This window comes from Triticum urartu, chromosome 3A (genome assembly GCF_056163025.1).
Source record: "Triticum urartu cultivar PI428250 chromosome 3A, HENAU_Tu73, whole genome shotgun sequence".
Lineage (NCBI taxonomy): Eukaryota > Viridiplantae > Streptophyta > Magnoliopsida > Poales > Poaceae > Triticum > Triticum urartu.
In genome coordinates, this window is record NC_141875.1 from 701,821,617 (window position 1) to 701,841,172 (window position 19,556).

Consider the following 19,556-nt stretch of genomic DNA (forward strand, 5'->3'; position numbering starts at 1 on the left):
TGGGCTACAAATTAATTGTAACGGATTTTCTAATGTAATGGTAATTAATTTTATTGAGCAGCAGTTTATTTAATCTTTAATATCACACTACATTAAAAATTAATTCAAGTGTAGCCAAAATTAGTTTGGAATACAAAATTTGGCCTTTTTCGTGAGCCTAGTATGTGTCCGCTTTGGAAATTTAAACCATGTATGTTCCTATTTCAATATATCAGTTAAATCTTACTGAGTCTAATGAGATACAATGATTAATTGCCCTATTACTAATTAGTATGTGGAAGACAACCTAGACTTACTGATTAGGCTGGTCATAGTGGGGAGTAACTTAGACTAGTATCATGCATATGACACTAGTCTAACTTACTACCTTCATAATGCAAAGTAACATAATAGTAGTATCATAGATGGCTTCATTTATTAACTCGTAGACTCATCTCGTCTTGGAAAGCGCTATGTTACAGTAATATATTATGTTACCATCTCTCATTAATTATTTATCACATAAGCAGAATTTTCTCGAAGTGCGCTATGTTAGTAGCTAAGTTACTCCCACTATGACTAGCCTCAGTACTCCCTCCATCCCATAATATAATATGTTTTTGCAAGCTAAAATAGCTTGCAAAAATATCTTACATTGTGGGACAAGGGGAGTAAAGAAAAGAGGCTGAAACATACTATTTTTCTTTGTTGAACGCATCACAGCTTAGAAACTACAACACTAGCTTTCCTCCTCCAGTTAAGACCCCTCTCTTTTTTTTCAGGGTGAGCTAAGACCCCTCTCTGACCACACGAGCACATGACACAAATGGTATGGTGGTTCACAATTTGACATCGCTATCCAACCCTATCTTCAAGCTGAAGCATGGATGCATCGTCCTCATAAAACCGCGTGTGTATGGTTCAACTACCGATCGATCACATCCCCCTTACGCTACACCGCGTGTCTATAAATACATGCGCTGCATGCTTTGCCTTCCCATCCAGTCATCCTCAGCTACTTCACCACAGAACCAACCAGTAGTCAATTAAGCAGCATTTGACCATGGCGCCCAAGCAGCTCCCCGCTGTCCTCCTCGCCACCTGCGCCACCCTCCTGGCCCTCGCCGCGCCATTGCTCGCCGGCGACCCCGACATGCTGCAGGACTTCTGCGTCGCCGACTACAAATCCCTTGACGGCCGTAAGTTCTGCTAGCTCTTCCATCCATACTCTCGTGCGCACATGCATAGATCACGCCTGAACTGAAAGTAATGCATGCATGTCTATATGTGTGCAGCACTGCGGCTAAACGGGTTCCCATGCAAGAGGCCGGAGAACGTGACCGCGGACGACTTCTTCTCGGCCGCGCTGGCATTCCCGGGCAACACCGGCAACCCGGTCGGCTCCATGGTGACGGCGGCGAACGTGGAGAAGCTCCCGGGGCTCAACACGCTGGGCGTCTCCCTGTCCCGCGTGGACTACGCGCCGTGGGGCGTGAACCCGCCGCACACCCACCCACGTGCCACCGAGATCATCTACGTGCTTGAGGGCTCCCTCGACGTCGGATTCGTCACCACTGCCGGCAAGCTCTTCGCCCGCACCGTCTGCAAGGGTGAGCTTTTCGTCTTCCCCCGCGGCCTCGTCCACTACCAGAAGAACAACGGCGGTGCGCCGGCCATGGCGATCTCGGCATTCAACAGTCAGCTGCCGGGCACGCAGTCCCTTGCCGTGGCGATGTTCGGTGCCTCGCCACCGGTGCCCACCGACGTGCTAGCCAGAGCGCTCCAGATCGACGGCGGCCTGGTGGAGGCCATCAAGTCCAAGTTCCCAACAAAGTAACTAGCCATGCATGCATGAGGTTAGTTGGGTCGGCTCTACGTGCGTACGTGCTGCTAATAATGACGAGGACCACGTAAAAGTGCAGTTTTAATTCATTTGCTTGACAAAATATCTTTTGTACAGTATATTCTGATTCTTTTGTGTCGGTGCCTGTTTACTGAAGGGTCTCGCCGGTTTTACTGTTAATTGTTGCCTTTTGTTCACGAACGACCTACCGGTAACTAATCTGTATGTGTCCATTATTGCTGAAAATGAATGTGCATTATTGCTTTAATTTTCATGGTTTTTCTTTTGTGAATAGAAACGGATTTATTACAAAGTTTCATTGGAAGTACAAAGCACCTCCGTAATAAAAAATATTTCCTCCATTCCTTTATATAAGGTGTATTTGTTTTTTTGATAAAATTTCATAATGTAAGATGCATTCTTTCTAACTCCTCATAATTTCATTTTTAGCCCTCCATAAGAAGGAAAGTATCTCCTTAATTTTCTTATTGTCCGTATCTCTTCTTGTAGCAAAAGAAGGAAAGAATCTCTCTCTCGATTGCATGTATCTACTACTTTCCTCGGCTTACTGATTTGCTTGCCACAAACCAAATTTTTTTGCTACGGGTAATTTTGTCTTAACATGTCTATAATTATGTGCCTTGGTCACCGTGATAAAAATAATACATCTTACATAAAGGAACGGAGGGAGTACATCAAGGATTATGAACCACCGAACGACCAATGTCGTTGCCAGAACGAGCTGCCACTGTGCCGTTGTCGTTCCTCTCGTACCAGAGTCGTCCTGACCATGTCGATGAAAGTCGGGAATTCTTCATCCACATACCCTTAAGGACCAGCGCCCCGGAGCCACAGTCGTCCCCGTTGAATCCTTAATCGACATGAAGAAATTTACATCAAATATCATCGTTGCGTATGCATGGCAAGAAACCCTAATCTCGTTGCGCGAGGAGCTGACGCTAGAGCTCCGTCTAAGTCTGACGAGCAAACTTGAGGAGGATCGAAGCCCGGAAGACTAACTTGAAGAAGAAGCGCCATCCATCTGAGCATCACTCCTACAAGGATTAAAACCCTACCTATCTACTAGCCGGAGCCGAGGCATCAGAAAATCCCTCCCCGCGACCGGCCGGCGAAGTGGTAGGCGGAGGGGAGGTGAATTCATGGGCTCGCCGACGGAGTTCGAGGGGAGGAAGACTTTCCCTAGTGCAAGTCACGTGGTAAAGAAGAAACTGCATGCAGCTGTACAATTTTATTATGTGTCATTCTTTGACACTGATATATAAATTGAATGCGTGATAGTTTGCATAGACAACACGATCGTGATTTGCACCGACAGTTTTCGTATCAAGCAGCACTGTTTGGCCCAAAAAAGAAGTAACACTGCTCACTGTCGCACCTCTCACGTACATCTCGCGTACCAACCTCTCGCGTACACGAAGCTGTGAACCTTCCTCTTCTCTCACGCCTAATTGGTTAATTACTCGGTCACACGATCAACCGATCCGGCCATCCATCACGTCATCGTCAAGTTAATTAGAGTACCTACTTCAGTCGATGTCATCTACAGATAACGCCTCCCAATGCCCCAGTCTCTGTCAAACCGAAAGTTCCTGACCACCTGCAGCCAGCTCACGCAGCTACTTACTAAATACATAGATCAAGGACACCGCCGATTAACAAGGAATCGTCGTGGGCAAGCTCCCTGCTGGGCAATTTTTTGGTCATGTAACGAGAAGACTTGGACAAAGCAAGACAGAGAGTTGCAGCTCCTAGTAGAAAGAATAGTGCGGCTGCTAGGTAAGACTATATTAGCACAAAGAGATGAACTGTTTTATAAAGAGGACACATTTGGAAACAAGAGTCAAAGGATGTAGTTTTTTTTTGAAAAAAAGGATTACCCGGCCTCTGCATCAAGCGATGCACACAACCAATTTATTAAATAAAATATCAAACAAAGTATGTAGATCATCTTATGTTTTGAAGCAAGCTCAAAAAACAAGTAAAATGCCGCAATTGGCATAAATATGACAAGATGACTAAATACCTATTCTATTATTGGACCGCGATCCAAACCGATTGTACATAAGCCATGCTACCGTCTCCCAGCGGTTGCGCCCAAAGGCCAAATGCTCTCTGGCTTCCGGACGACTGAGTAACGATCATACATGGATCCATCCACACGCCTAAAAGATAACCTGCAAATTTTTGTGATATTTGTTCAGTTAAGCATAACATCATTCCGACAATTCCAAATGGCACAAACTAATAGACAAACTCCAGCTCGAATTTTTGCCAATGTATTGGACTCTGCTCCATTTAGTCAGGTACCAAACAAAACGGAAATATATTGGGTGGGCTGACATTAAAGGAAACATGTATTATACGTCACAATAACCTGGTTAGTGGGCATTTGAGAAAAATATGTTGGATTGTTTCGTCCTGATCACAAAAACAACACCATTTACTACCTTTCCATCTATGTTTCGCCAATTTGTCCTTAGTTAAAATCACCCCCTTGTTCATAAACCACATAAATACCTTTATTTTTAATGACACCTTATAATTTTCGAAATATATATGATGTGACTTTGGTATTCGTCCAATGTTAATCACATCCATATACATATAGATTTTATTGAGAAGATGTCAGAAATCGAAAGTTTATAATGTAGAGGATCTCGCACATCAGACAGGTTAACCTCTATCAATCTATGCACTAAATGCAGCCATCTATCCGAAGGTTCACCCACTAGTACCCACTAGAAATGAATGTTTAAGGGAAAATAGACTAGTAGTATTGTTCTTATGAAAATATCTTTACGTTGTACAATGTTATATAGCGTTGGATACGGCAATTCTAGAGGCATCTCCCCCAGCCAAGTGTCTTTCTAGAATCTAGTAGTATGACCATTTTTGACTATGAATTTACTTCTATTAAAGAGGGCATTCTTTATCTGCACCAGTCTCTTCCAAAAAGGAGAATCATTTGGTTGCTTACCTATGCCAGAGTTTGGAATGCACATACTTGTTACACAATAACTGTATCCACACACCATCCTCCTCTACAAACAATCGATAAAGCCATTTGCTAAGTAGTCTTATGTTCTTTACTTCAAGATTCTCCGATACCCAAAACCCCTTGGTCTTTCGGTCTACAAAGTATATCCCACTTAGCTAGTCAGTCTTCTCGTCACTTTGCCAAAAAACCGTGATCGTAAAAGTCCAACCATTTCTGCACCCCTATGGGTATTTGGGAGGACAAAAACATCAATATATGCTTGTAAGGAAGGAATTTATAAGAATTAAACGACCTCCATAAGACATAAGTTTGTTATAGTGGTGGTTTGGGATCTCTAGGTAGCTAAAAGGTAAGGATCCAGTTCACAACCAAACAACCGTCTATAATCTTTTTGTTCGTCCTTGGCGTGTCCAAAGTAGAACAGTTCAATCTTATTGCAATTGATTTTCAGCCCGGACAATTGTTCGAAAACACATAAACCAGCTTCACATTTCTAGCTTTTATCAAATCATGCTGCGTGAAAACAATTATGTAATCGGTGTATTGTAGTATGAACACCCCCATCAAGATGATGTGGTATGATCCATCCTACCTGAACCTTGGCCCTACCAATGAGGACCACCAATACATCAGCAACGACATTGAAAAAGACGGGAGACATCGGATCCCCCTCTCTGAGCCCCTTCCGCGTCTAAAAATAATGACCTATATTATCATTAACTTTGATCCTGATGCTGCCCGCTTGTACAACGGATTTGACATGCTTTCTTCAGGACGCTTCAAAACCCTTCATACATTAAGCTTGTTGCAAAAGGCCACCTAACTTTACCGTACGCCTTCTCGAAATCCACTTTGAAGACAACTCCATCATTAATGTAGTCTGAGTCGGCTGAACCACCATATGCATAATCCGTGTGAGGCGATTAGTACCAAAATTTCTAAAGATCTTAGAACTAACATTGAGGCAACAGATCAGTCTAAACTTCTCAATGCGAGCCACCTCCTCCTTCTTTGATTACAAATTAATTGTCCCAAATTTTAGTTTGAATAGTTGAAGCTGGCCATAAAAAGATCATGGAACATGGGCATTAAATCTCCTTTAATGATCTCCCAACACATCCTATAGAACTCTACTAGGAATCCATCTGGGCTACGTGACTTACTATTTTTCATTTGCGCTATCGCCTCGAACACCTCTTTTTCTGTAAAAGGAGCAGTGAGCACCTCATTCTCATCGGGACTAATCTGGGAAATATCCTAAGCCGCACCCTCATGAAGGGAAACAAATTCTCAACCGACGGCCCAAGAGTTTATTTATAGAAGTTTGACATATACAATTTTAGGTTCTCGTGCCATTCAATTGTACCATCATCTTGTTCAAGTTGGATAATTTTCTATTTCCGTGGTTTCCATTCACAATTAGATAGAAAAAACTAGGTGTTATTATCCCCTTGAACCACTTGTCGAACCTTAGCTCTGGGTGCCCATTTCATCTCCTCTTCTTTGAGAAGCATCGCTAGCTTCTCCCCAACCTCTGTTTTGGCCATACTTTCAGCCACATTGAGAGTGCTCACCCCGTCCTTCAGATCTAGGTCGTTGATGAGCCTAAGAAGCCTCTCTTTCTCCTGTTTATTGCCACCACTCTCATCTTTAGCCCAGCCCTGCAGGAACTTTCTAAAGTGTCTAATATTATATTGCAATGTTTCTACATTAGATTCCCCACTATTTTTTAGCCCACTCTCTGGTGACCAACTAAATAAAGTCCTCCCTTTCAAACCATGATAGTTCGAAGGAGAGAAGATTTTTGTTGCAATGTGAGTCGCATCACCGGAGTCAACAAATAGGGGTATATGATCGAAAAACCCCATTTGTTACTAGAGGAAACTTATGCTCCCATTTGACACTTGTTAGAACTTGATCCAACTTCTCGTACATTGTATTCGCTAAGTTGTTTGCCCAAGTGTATTGCCTACCTGTGAGATAAATCTTCTATATCTAAATAGCTAGCCCCCACTAACTATTTCTCTCAACATGCAAGCATGCCACATCATCCCACAACATGCATGAGAAAATGCCCACCCTCACTATCATATTTCTCTACATGCAAGCATGTCACTTCATCATTAAACATGTATGAAAAAAAAGACTCATCTCAACATCCAAACATACACAAGAAATTTCATTCTATTATGCTATTTATAATTAATTAAAAAATTACAACTATATAGTAATCAGACATAATAAATTATATGTATTTTCAGTTTGAGCTTTTTATATCATTACTTCAAATATTCATGTATCATGCAACGAATCACACTGAAATATTGCAAAATATCCCCGCAACAACGTGCGGGGTATCATCTAGTTTCTCTAAAGTCTAGACTCTCAATAATAGCGTTAAACATAAACGACCATCTACCAACGAAATTATTATTATTATTTATTTATGTTTTGTGTCCCCGTCTGATCATACTAAAGTCACCACCAACCAAGATGGGCAACCAATCATCCCCACAAACCCGCACCAAGTGTGCCAACTAATCAAGTTTGAATTCAGGTTGTGCCTCGTCCTACACCAAAACCAGAGCCCATCTGAAACCATCAAATTTGGATCGCATATGAAATTTGACAACAAAGTCACCCAGAATGACATTTACGACCTTGAAATATTCGCAATTAACCACCAGTAAGATCCCGCCAGATCTTTCCTGCGGTGGGAGGCAATGCAATTCATAATCCAATTCACCAGATATTGTGTCGAGGAACTAGGATGTAAAATTATCACATCCAGTCTCATGCAAAGCAATTAAATCCAACCTTTTCTCCCATGACGTTTCCTCTAGAAACCTACACTTAGCCAAGTCCGCAAGACATTTGCTATTCCAGAAAATGCCTGTCATTTTTCATCATGAATTTTTTAGAATTTAATTCTCGCACTTCATCACACCGCAGGCATGTCGTATACATTCCTCTTCCATGTGTGCTTTGGCTTGTCCAGCACTAACTCAGAGTCCGCATGACTGAGGTAAGTGTCAAAGCTCTCTTCTGGGTGTAAAGCGGTTGCTTGCTCTTCTAAATCCAAAGCTTCCCCATCTGAAACACTAGTCGGCCCTAGATCCTCACAAAGACATTCTAGAGCCCATACTCTCAACACATTAACTTCACTTTCTTTCATTGGTTTAACAACCGTAATATATTTTAGCATTTCCATCACTCTATCTGCCTCAAGCTAGCAAATCATTAACAGACCTGGCAACCTAACAACTATTTGAATCAAGAGATATCCCTATTTTATCCGCATTGTTAACTATTTCATCCTCAGAAAAATGTAATACTGAAGAACTATTATTAACCTACATACCTGTAGTGGCTCCAATGTTGCGTAATTTGTCTGCCTGCATGGCATATCCCATCCGCAAGTCATTTGTGTCCAGCTGCGTCTGGATCTGTAGACTCACCCGTAGTGGTTAAAAGGAGACTAGAAGATAACTTATTTCCATCAGAAAGCCTCTTGGGAGCGAAGAAAAATAATGCCACTACTCTTCAGAATCATAATGATCAAATGACAGAAAAGATGCCCAAACTCTACGACACAACGACTACTTCAAAAATCTATATACTTTTGATGAAAATGTTGATCAGTTTGGCATGTTTCACTTTATTAAATCAAAATTGGACAAATATATGATTGTTGCTTTGTAAAGATTATACTAATGATGAAGTTAGTACTGCCATATTCTAGGTTGGCATGCTAAAGGCATGACTAAAGATAGATTTCTCACGAGGTTCTCTCAGAGAGAATTGGGAGGTCCTAGGGTCAACATTATTTGTGTGGTGAAGTTGTTTTTCTTTCTCTTATTATGCGAGGGGGAGTTCATGTCACTCCTATTGTCTTAAATCCAAAAAAGGATAGTCTGATGGAGGTTAAAGATTCAAGACCCATTAGTCTATGCAATGTCCTATGCAAAGTGATGCAAAGTCTACACTGAACATTATAGACCAGTTTTGGATGGTACGATCTCTCTTACTCAAAGTAGAATGATCATACATGGATAACACTCTCATTGACTTTTAGTGATTTAATGCTCACCATGCAACTAGAGATGATGGTGCAACATTTTATGCTTACAAATCTGAGATGGTGATGAATGGACGTCTTGATTTGTTTTTTTAGAGGAATATTACTACTTTAGTTTTCTCTGCTATCATGGTGAACTGGATCATGGAATGCATTACCTCTGTCAAAATTTTCAGGTGTTTTATGGCCAGCTGTTGGACTCGCTTTCCCCCATGTGAAGGATTCGTGAAGTAGAGCCATTGTAACCCTATATTTTTCTATTTTGTGGTTGATGTGTTCTATGATGTTGTTGTAAGGTAGTTAGTTCAAGAGTTCAAGAGTTGCGGGCGAGTTATACAGGTTCCTCACCATCTCCTTGTGGGAAAAACCCTTCTTTATTAAATCAAAACAAAGTTCTCAAACTTACTTTCAGAGGGGGGGGGATGGAAATTTCAAACTCTAGCCATATCCCTAGAACGCATTACTATAAATGTAGTTATACATCATCATTTTGCATTAGCCACTTGACATACAAGACAAAGAAAACACCATTGTAAGTCTGTGACTCACACATCCATGTTGGCCAAGAGATACACTGAAATCTTATAAAGAAATACAACTAATTTTAGGTCTCCTATCAAACTATTCTGGGTTGATTTCTTGCTTACACCAGTGCCTTCCATTTGCTCTTGTCTTTATAAAAGTGGACACATATGAATAACTTCCATGGAAACCTTGATACCACTCCTCCCAAAGCCTCCTCCACACCGCCGCCTCGGCTCCCTCCTCTCCCCCACCTGACTGCCTTGTCGGTGGCAAGAGGAGTGGGCACTCATCCCTATCCTTTTTCTCGTGGTTCTAGTAGGTGCCTACTTCGCCTAGATTTTGTTTTTTTGCTGACATTGGCGAGGCGGTGGCGGTGATAGCATTGGAATAAGGTATCTCCAGCCTCTCCCTACATCGACAACGTACGACCCAACACTGGCGTAGGGCCTGTGAGGGTAGGTGTTGTAAGATCCGTCGGCTCTATTAGGATTTTGGCAGTTAGTCTGTCACTCAAGGCTCAAGGGGGTCAGGTGGTTGGATCTTGGTGTCGCGACTTTGACGTCTTCTTCCAATTTTTTCGTCGACATGGTTTAATTTCTCCATCCCTCAGGACTGGTGGTTAGAAGGAAATCCGTCCAGAGGCAGAAAAAAAATTCCCCGAAAAAGGAGAGAAATTAATCCGTACGAGTGATAGGAGTTTATCACGCAAAGTAGCTACAACCCAGATCGATGGAAAATTTGAAGAAAATGGGAAGGGTAAAGGTGACAAACCTTGGTGGAGAATGAAATCCGCGGAGAGGCCGGAAAATATCCCCCCAAAAGAGAGAAATCAACCTGCTCCAAAGATTAGGAGCTTAATTACCTTATTTGAATTAGCGAACAACTAGCAGTATGTCTCCCAAACCCCTTCAAAAGACCACAGTTCCTCGGATCCATCCAGGTGTTAGAGAACTCTCCTCCTCGAGTTCTAGTGGCTACGGGCACCAGGGACATGGGAAGAACTCTTCCTCGCCGACATCGTCAGGCTCGTCGTCCTCCTCGTCGTCTTCAAACGGGAACAAGCGCTGGGCTGGCACCTCAGGCTCGTCGTCCTCCTCGTCTTTGAGTGGCCGCAGGAAAGGTGACACTTCTGGCTCATCCTCACTAGTAGAAAACAGGGCTTTGGTCGGGGCCTAGCCAGCCCATTAGTCCCGGTTCAGTCACGAACCGGAACCCCTGGGGGCATACGTCCCGGTTCGTGCACCCAGGGAGCCGGCCGGGCCTCGGGAGGCATTTGTCCCGGTTCGTGTGGACCCATTTGTCTCGGTTCTAGGCACGAACCGGGACCAATGGTCCTCGCTCCTGGCCCAACGCTATTGGTCACGGTTCGTGTCTAAAACCGGGACAGAAGGGGGGGGGGCTTTAGTCCCGGTTCCAGCCACGAACCGGGACCAATGAGGTGGCTATATATACCCCTCGCCCGCGAGCAGAGCACTCCACTGCTCTGTTTTTCTGGCCGGCGAGGGGAGAGCTTTGTGGTGCTCTAACTCCCCTCCTATGCACATGAGGTATTCGATGAAATGCCTGAGCCACACTAGTTAAGATTTCTCCTCTTGAAGCTCGACCTCCAAGCTCCATTTTCCCCGAGATTTGTCTAGGTTTAGCGGTCCATCACATCTCGTCCCCGTCTTCACCGCCGTCGATCGCCCGCGCCGATCTCGTCGCCGACACCATCGTGGTGAGCCTCTTGTTCTTATCTTCTTTCTGAAAGAAAAAAGTTCTTACTTTAGATAGATACTTGTCTAATTTTCTTACTTTTATTATTGCTTGTTATTATATGGTGCGATGGTTTTGGTATCCGCCCCCGTCGGCCCTCGTCCTGGATATGATCCGGATGTGGTATATATTATCTTTTATAACTATTTGGTTCATTTATTGTTTATGACAATTATGCCGACCAACATGACATAGATTTTAATTATCTAGGAGGTATGTGAACCGCAAATTCCAACCGACCCTATTGTCGAGAGGTTAAATTTAATTGAAGAAGAAAACAATTACTTGAAGGAAAACATAAAAAAATTGAGGAGGCGAAGATGATATTGGAGTTGCATGTTGCGGATGTCATCGATGATCACAAGGTCAAGATGGATGCAACGCGGTTGAAGATTAGAAAGATTAGAAAATATGCCATTCATACCGAGGCTTGGTATCATTATGGCATTGGATCAATTGTTACCTTGGTTGTGATTATGATCTCATTTGTTGTTGCATTGAAAGGTTTTACATAGTTTTAATGTATGGTTTAATTAGATGCTCTGGAGAGCTATATGTTGTTCAATGAGAACTATGTATGTACTTTGGTTTTAATGTGATGATGAACTTCTATTAATTCGGTCACTTATCTATCCATGTGAATCTATAATGGTTTTTCACACACATAATTATATATAATGCACACAGATGAACCGGCAATGGATGTACAGTGACAGACACACCTCCGACTACATTAAGGGTCTGCATAATTTTCTCAAAGTGGGTGAGGAAAACAAGCAGAATGGTTTTATGTGTTGTCCATGCCCTATATGTGGGAATACGAAGCCTTACTCTGACCGAAAAATCTTTCACACCCACCTGCTATATAAGGGTTTCATGCCACACTATAATGTTTGGACGAAGCACGGAGAATTAGGGGTTATGATGGAAGACAACAAAGAAGAAGAGGACGATGACAACTATGTGCCCCCTGAATATGGTGATGCTACAACGGGGGAAGCTGTTGAAGATCAAGAGGAACCAGATGATCCACCTGATGATGATGATCTCCGCCGGGTTATTGTTAATGCAAGGACACAGTGCAAAAGTCAAAAGGAGAAGCTGAAGTTCGATCACATGTTAGAGGATCACAAAAAAGGGTTGTACCCCAATTGCGAAGATGGCAACACAAAGCTCGGTACCGTACTGGAATTGCTGCACTGGAAGGCAGAGAATGATGTGCCTGACAAAGGATTTGAGAAGCTACTGAAAATATTGAAAAAGAAGCTTCCAAAGGATAACAAATTGCCCAACAATACGTACGCAGCAAAGACGGTCGTATGCCCTCTAGGATTGGAGGTGCTGAAGATACATGCATGCCCTAATGACAACATCCTCTACCGCGGCGTGTACGAGGATTTGAACGCATGCCTGGTATGCGGTGCATTGCGGTATAAGATCAGACGAGATGACCCTGGTGATGTTGATGGCGAGCCGCCCCCAGGAAGAGGGTTCCTGCAAAGGTGATGTGGTATGCTCCTATAATACCACATTTGAAACGTCTGTTCAGAAATGAAGAGCATGCCAAGTTGATGAGATGGCACAAATAGGACCGTAATAAAGACGAGAAGTTGAGAGCACCCGCTGACAGGTCGCAATGGAGAAAAATTGAGAGAAAGTACTGGGCCGAGTTTGCAGGTGACCCAAGGAACGTATGGTTTGGTTTAAGCGCAGATGGCATTAATCCTTTCGGGGAGCAGAGCAGCAATCACAGCACCTGGCCCGTGACTCTATGTATGTATAACCTTCCTCCTTGGATGTGCATGAAACGGAAGTTCATTATGATGCCAGTTCTCATCCAAGGCCCTAATCAACCCGGCAACGACATTGATGTGTACCTAAGGCCATTAGTTGAAGAACTTTTACAGTTGTGGAATGGAAACGGTGTACATGTGTGGGATGAGCACAAACAGGAGGAATTTAACCTGCACGCATTGCTATTTGTAACCATCAACGATTGGCCCGCTTACACACTATTTAGCTGACACCGAAAGTATATACCTGGACAAATGCAGGAAGAATGTGTACCTGGGCCATCGTCGATTTCTTCCGACCAACCATCAATGTAGAAAGAAAGGCAAGCATTTCAAAGGCGAGGCAGATCACCAAAAGAAGCCCGCCATGCGTAGCGGTGATCACCTACTTGCTATGGTCAATGATTTACACGTAATCTTTTGAAAGGGTCCTGGCGGACTATCTGTTCCGAATGACGCTGAGGGACGTGCACCCATGTGGAAGAAGAAATCTATATTTTAGGACCTACCCTGCTGGAAAGAGCTAGAGGTTCGCTCTTCAATCGACGTGATGCACGTGATGAAGAACCTTTGCGTGAACCTGCTAGGCTTCTTGGGCGTGTATGGGAAGACAAAAGATACACCGGATGCACGGGAGGACCTGCAACGTTTGCACAAAGAAGACGGCATGCCTCCAAAGCAGTATGAAGGTCCTGCCAGCTACGCTCTTACCAAAGAAGAGAAGGAAATCTTCTTTGAATGCCTACTCAATATGAAGGCCCCATCTGGCTACTCGTCGAATATAAGGGAATAATAAATATGGCCGAGAAAAATTTAAAAGAGCGTTGTCGTCGAGGCCACCCCGAACCCTTGAAGCGTTGCCGAGGCCACCCCAAACCCTAGAGAAGCGTCGATGCCACTAATATGATTCCTTGTTGTGATTATCTAGCTAGGTCTACTACATTTGCCACTAATATATCCATTTGTCATGTTTGTATAATAATTGCCATGTTGTAATATCCGCAGAAACTATGGAGCACGGCCAAGACGAGGAAGCAAAACATGTGTTGGGGGATATAATCGTAGCCAGAGTTGATGTCTTGTCGTATCTCAACAACACCGATGGTCTGGAAGGACAGGGTGAAGACGTAGGCTACGGTTATCGAACAATGGAGGAGGAAGGACATGATTATGATGGCGCCAGTGACCGAATGCCGGTGGAAGAAGGACACCGTGATGACGGCTCCGGTGACCGAGCGGAGTCCGAACATGTATATATATTAATTAAGCCTGTGCTGACTGTAGATAATTGATGGATTAATTGTTTTGGTATGTACACATATTAACTCTCTTCTTTCTTCTTTCCTAGCCCTCCGGATCAAGCAACACTTCGGTAACAAGACAAAGCCTTAAGAAAAAGTTGCGCCAGGATGAAAGGTTCATGATCATAGCAATCGCGTGCGATGGCCAACCGATTGAACTCATCCGGACCAATGAAGCATTTTCTGCTCAGTGCGGGGTTCTTGTTAGGGACATGATCCTGATCATCATCCACCAATGGTATAAGCCTAAGAACGAAGACCCTGAGGTGTCTTATGTCAATGATAGGCAGAAAGATGATCTTTGGACTGCGCTGAAGGCAAATTTCACCCTACCACCAAAGGAGGATCGGAAGAAGCCAGCTATAGAGCCATTGGTCAAGTCTCATGATTTTAAGAAGATGGCAGATCTGTTCAAGAGGTGGAAGAATGAGTTGAAAACAAAGTTTGTCAACAAAGAAAAGACACCGGAATTCACCGGCCGGTTTGAGAAGATCAGAGATCACTGGGACGCATTTGTGGCCCACAAGACATCGGACAAGAGTAAGAAGATGTCAGCGACAAACAAGATAAATGTTGCGAAGAAGGAGCATCACCATCGCACGGGGTCAGGTGGCTACCTCAAAGCTCGTCCGTTGTGGGCAAAGGCTGAGAATGACCTCCTTGATAAAGGGGTCGAACCAGAGACATTGAACTAGCCAGATCATTCAAGGACTTGGTTCTTCGGGGTTGGCGGAACCTTGGACCCTGAAACATGTAAGTGCGTTTGGACGAACGAGCAACTGCGAATACCCGTCACGAAGCTTCAGGAGTATATCGCCGCTGCGTAGGAAGGGGCGTTCGTTCCCGACAGAGAAAACGACAAGCTCACAATGGCCCTCCAAAATCCTGAGCACCCTGGATGGACACGAGGCACGCCAGGCTCCATTCCGTGGAAGGATGAGTTTCCGGACACAGGCGGTTACAAAGGCCAGGAGAGGAGGAGGGCAGTGGAGCAGACCCAACTGCAAGCGCTGCACGCAAGCAGTTCACAGCAAGCGACCTGCCGAAGCTACCCGCAAAGCTACCCCGCCATCTCAGCGAAGAAACAGTGTGGCTTTCACCAAGCTACTTCAGGATCCTATCTTCACGGCTCCTACTAGCTACCCCGTGGATGCTATCACGGAGTCTCAAGATTGCCACCTTATGACACAATGGCAGAACTTCAAAGTCAAGGCGGTTGTCGGCTCTGTTGCACCTCCTGAACCCGGCGTAACTTTTCACTGCCGGCCAATTCCAAAAGGATATGCTAGGGTGATGGTGGATGAAATAATAGAGGGATTTGAGGAGCTCGAGCTTGACCACCCTACCGGTGAAGGGGAGACTCAGCTGGGTTCTGCTCTGAAGACTCCATGTCTATGGCGGAAGGAGCTCATCAACCTTCCGAGCTGGACGCCTCCGCCTCCTCCTCCTCCTCTTGCGGGTCAGGGCACTCCACCTCCTCCTCCGCCTCCTCCTCCGGCAAGTGATCAGGGCACTCGGCCTCCTTCTCCGGCGCATGGCGGCACTCCGCCTCCTTCTCCGCCTGCGCCGACGCATCCGAGCAGCCCGCCTCCTTGTCCGTCTTGTCAGCAAGGGCAGAAGAGAGCCGCCGCCACTCCGGCTGCTCCATCTGCTCCGCCTCGTAAGCAAGTAAAGAAGACAGACGCAGCTGCTCCGTCTGCTCCGGCGTCTAGCAGTACATCCAGAGGTAGGAGGCAATTCAGATTCGGTCCATCTCTAAAGCCTCTAGAGAAGTTACCATACGAGATGATCGAGAAGGAAAACACGGAGATCTGTCAAGCCCAAGTGAGGGAGTTCTTTGAAACGCAAAGAGCTAAGAAACATCCACCTCCAGAGGAGAAGATAGATCCGGTGAAAGCAAAGCGCACTAACGATGCCCTCAAAACACTACCACCGTATCTACCAAAAACCAACTATGAGCGCATTATTGCGAGGTCATATATCGAAGCGGAGCGGTCAGGAAGTACTATCAGTGATTGAAGGTTAGTAGAACGACGAGCTAGGAAAAAAATGGCCAGCTCGGCTAACAAGCGAACCAATCATGCCCCCTGCTCAAGGTGTCTAGCGATATCGTCGCTAATCATCCGGTGATTTTGCCCGGTACCAATCATGGAGATTACCTGCCCGATGATGCACATTATGATACAATGGAGGTGGACGAACACAAATACCAGTACGGGAAGTGTCAGTGTCAAAAACGGCGGATCTCGGGTAGGGGGTCCCGAACTATGCGTCTAGGTCGGATGGTGACAAGAGGCAGGGAACACGATGTTTTACCCAGGTTCGGGCCCTCTTGATGGAGGTAAAACCCTACGTCCTGCTTGATTAATATTGATGATATGGGTAGTACAAGAGTATATCTACCACGAGATCAAGGAGGCTAAACCCTAGAAGCTAGCCTATGGTATGATTGCTGTATATGGAGTTGATTGCCTACGGACTACAACCCTCCGGTTTATATAGACACCGGATAGGGTTAGGGTTACATAGAGTCAGTTACAATGGTAGGAGATCTTGAATATCCGCATCGCCAAGCTTGCCTTCCACGCCAAGGAAAGTCCCATCCGAACACGGGACGAAGTCTTCAATCTTGTATCTTCATAGTCCTGGAGTCCGGTTGAAGGTATAGTCCGGCTATCCGAACACCCCCTAATCCAGGACTCCCTCAGTAGCCCCCGAACCAGGCTTCAATGAGAACGAGCCCGGCGCGCAGATTGTTCGGCATTGCAAGGCGGGTTCTTCTCCAAATCTTGTGTACCTGTAGGAATAATGTCTGATTTTTGTAATGTAGTGCTCCTCGGCTTCCACGCCCAATAATGGCCGCCTTCCACGTGTCAAATGAATGCGAAAAGCCGGGGCATTTTTACACCCACACCCCTAGCCGTATAAACGAGCCGCCTATTTAATCGGGATGGGGATTTAGGTCCAAACCACATCTTCTCCTCTCCGCGAGTTATCATCAGAGCGCTTCCAGCAAAGGTCCATTCCAACACGACTAGCCATCGCAGCTCCTCCCCTCGCCCCTCCGGTCCCAAACCCGGGGACTGGGAGAGTTGCACCATCCCGCATAGCGAGTTAGTGTCGCTTCAGGCCAAGGGATTTCTCCCTCAGGCATACATGGTCCTGGTCCGAGCCGGTCTCGCCACCTACAATGGCGGAAAACAAGCGGAGAGCACCCCCAATCCTTCTAAAGGAGAGCGGGTGTGCCTCGTCCCCTATCTAATAAGGGGACTGGGATTTCCAATTCATCCATTTCTCCGCGGGCTTCTGGAGTTCTACGGCCTCCAGCTGCACAATCTCACGCCCGCCTCCGTATTGCATATTGCGGGTTTCGTCGCCCTTTGCGAGCTATTTTTAGGCGTTGAGGCTCATTTCGCGCTGTGGAAGAGGTTATTCTGCCTGGTGCCCCGTTCTCAAGAGGGGTCTATATACCAAGTGGGCGGAGCCGAAGTATGGCGCATCGCCGGGACCGGATAACTATCCGGAACCCCAAAGAAGGCGTCCGAGGACTGGCCTTCGGAATGGTTTTACATAGATGACGTCCCGCTACCGGACCCTATCCGGGTCGGTCTCCCTGAGTTCAACAGTGCTCCATTGAAGAAACGCTTGAGCTGGCGTCCGCGGAGCTCTCAGAGAGAAAGCGACAGAGACGTCCTTTACCTGATGGGCCGGATAAGACTGTTGGCTCATTCCGGACTAACCATGATTGGAGTCATGGCCGCATGCATTATGCGGGGGGTGCAGCCGCTTCAATATAGAGGCCACCCCATGTGGGGTTTCAACGGGGAGGATGACGCCACACGTTACGGTCGTAAGGGGCCGGCCTCAGCCGCCGCCTTAGTAAAGATCTTATCCTCTTTGTACAACGGAGAAAAGGAGGAATTCCTCCGCGTCAACCCGCGGGCTGGATTCAGTATGTATGATCCTCAAAGTTGGGTAAGTGAAAAATTGCACTTGCCCGTTTGTTTTATACTCCCATGGTTAGATAGGTAGTCTAACGACTTCAATGCAGGAACTGCGACAGGAGGTAAAGGATATAATCAGCCGCCCTCCACAGCCCGAGGACCTAGAACGGTCCCTCAATCCGGACTCCGAAGAGGATCCGGACATATCGGTGGAGTTTATCGACGGGGTGTTCTATCAGCTAAGCAAGGACAATACCTTGGTAGCCATTACGGCGGATTACCCAGGGTTAATCCCGGCCTCCCAGGTGACAGAAACCGGGGTCTTATTCCCTTGAAAGAGATTCCACCCTCACGTAGCCCGGTGTTTCTGACGACAGCCGTGTTTTGCAGGGAAGATTTCCGAGGCAGGAGGCCGAACCTGCGGCGGCTAGCCAACGCGGGGCCGCAGGGCCCCGTGGGGCAAAAAGGAATGTAGTCCGGACTGAGATGCCGGCGCAAAGGTATAGTGCACCCTTTGTTTCCCTGGAGTTGTTCTGTCAGAGTATATTAACGTTCGTGCTATCTTCAGAACGAAGAGACCTCGCCGGACTACATCCGGAGAGGTTGCCAATCGCGCCTCCACCAGCCAAGCTCCAACGTCTGGCCAGGAAGCGGAGGCGAGCACAAGGCGCGCACCGGACGCTCCTCCGACAGAGGATGCGGACAGGCCGCCTGCCACAAATTCTGAAGTGGAGAGTGCCATGAACCACAAGCGTCGCCGGACAATTCTACGCGACGCTTGTTTCTCCCAGGAGGCTTTAGATGCCTTTAATTCGGGAGATGCATACCTCCGTGCCGCTCAAAATGGTTTATCCAGAGCCACGGAGCAGTATGTAAAAGACATATGGGTAAGAAAATTTTGGTTAAATATATATATATATATATATATATATATATATATATATATATATATATATATATGCCAGTAGCCCCCGAGACTTGAAGCAGTTAGAGCAACTGATTTAAGGATCATGTAATATGCAGCTTCTTACAGAGAAGAATACCGAGCTGTCCCAGGAGCTGGAAAAGTGCAAGGCCCAACTAGAGGCCGCACTAGCCGCAGCAGGGGAGCCCAAAGAGACCCCCTCAGGTAAGATACACTTCGAAAGATTAGTATTGTGCGGTGTGGGTGCAAATCTGACAAATCATTTTGCAGATGGCGCCGGGCTCGATCCGGACAAGCAACAACTCTTACGCCGGCTAAAGGCCGGTGAGAGTACGTTGACAAAGGTGAGGCGAGAGAAGAATGATCTTCAGGATGCCAACACCAAGCTGGACGT

The 19,556-nt window shown here is 45.7% G+C and overlaps 1 protein-coding gene across 1 annotated transcript; it reads left to right on the plus strand.

Moving 5' to 3' along the window:
* The first annotated feature begins 926 nt into the window (after positions 1-926).
* Positions 927-2,096, plus strand: LOC125546109 (germin-like protein 1-3). The gene is made up of 2 exons (XM_048710252.2): positions 927-1,178; positions 1,275-2,096. Exons 1-2 carry the CDS (start codon positions 1,043-1,045, stop codon positions 1,814-1,816), a joined length of 678 nt encoding a protein of 225 aa, XP_048566209.1. The 5' UTR covers positions 927-1,042; the 3' UTR covers positions 1,817-2,096.
* The last annotated feature ends 17,460 nt before the right edge of the window (positions 2,097-19,556 follow it).

Coding starts and splice junctions, on each gene's coding strand:
- LOC125546109 (XM_048710252.2), top strand. CDS start 1,043: ATGGCGCCCAAGCAGCTCCCCGCTGTCCTCCTCGCCACCTGCGCCACC. Junction 1,179..1,274: donor CTACAAATCCCTTGACGGCC/GTAAGTTCTGCT, acceptor ATATGTGTGCAG/CACTGCGGCTAAACGGGTTC.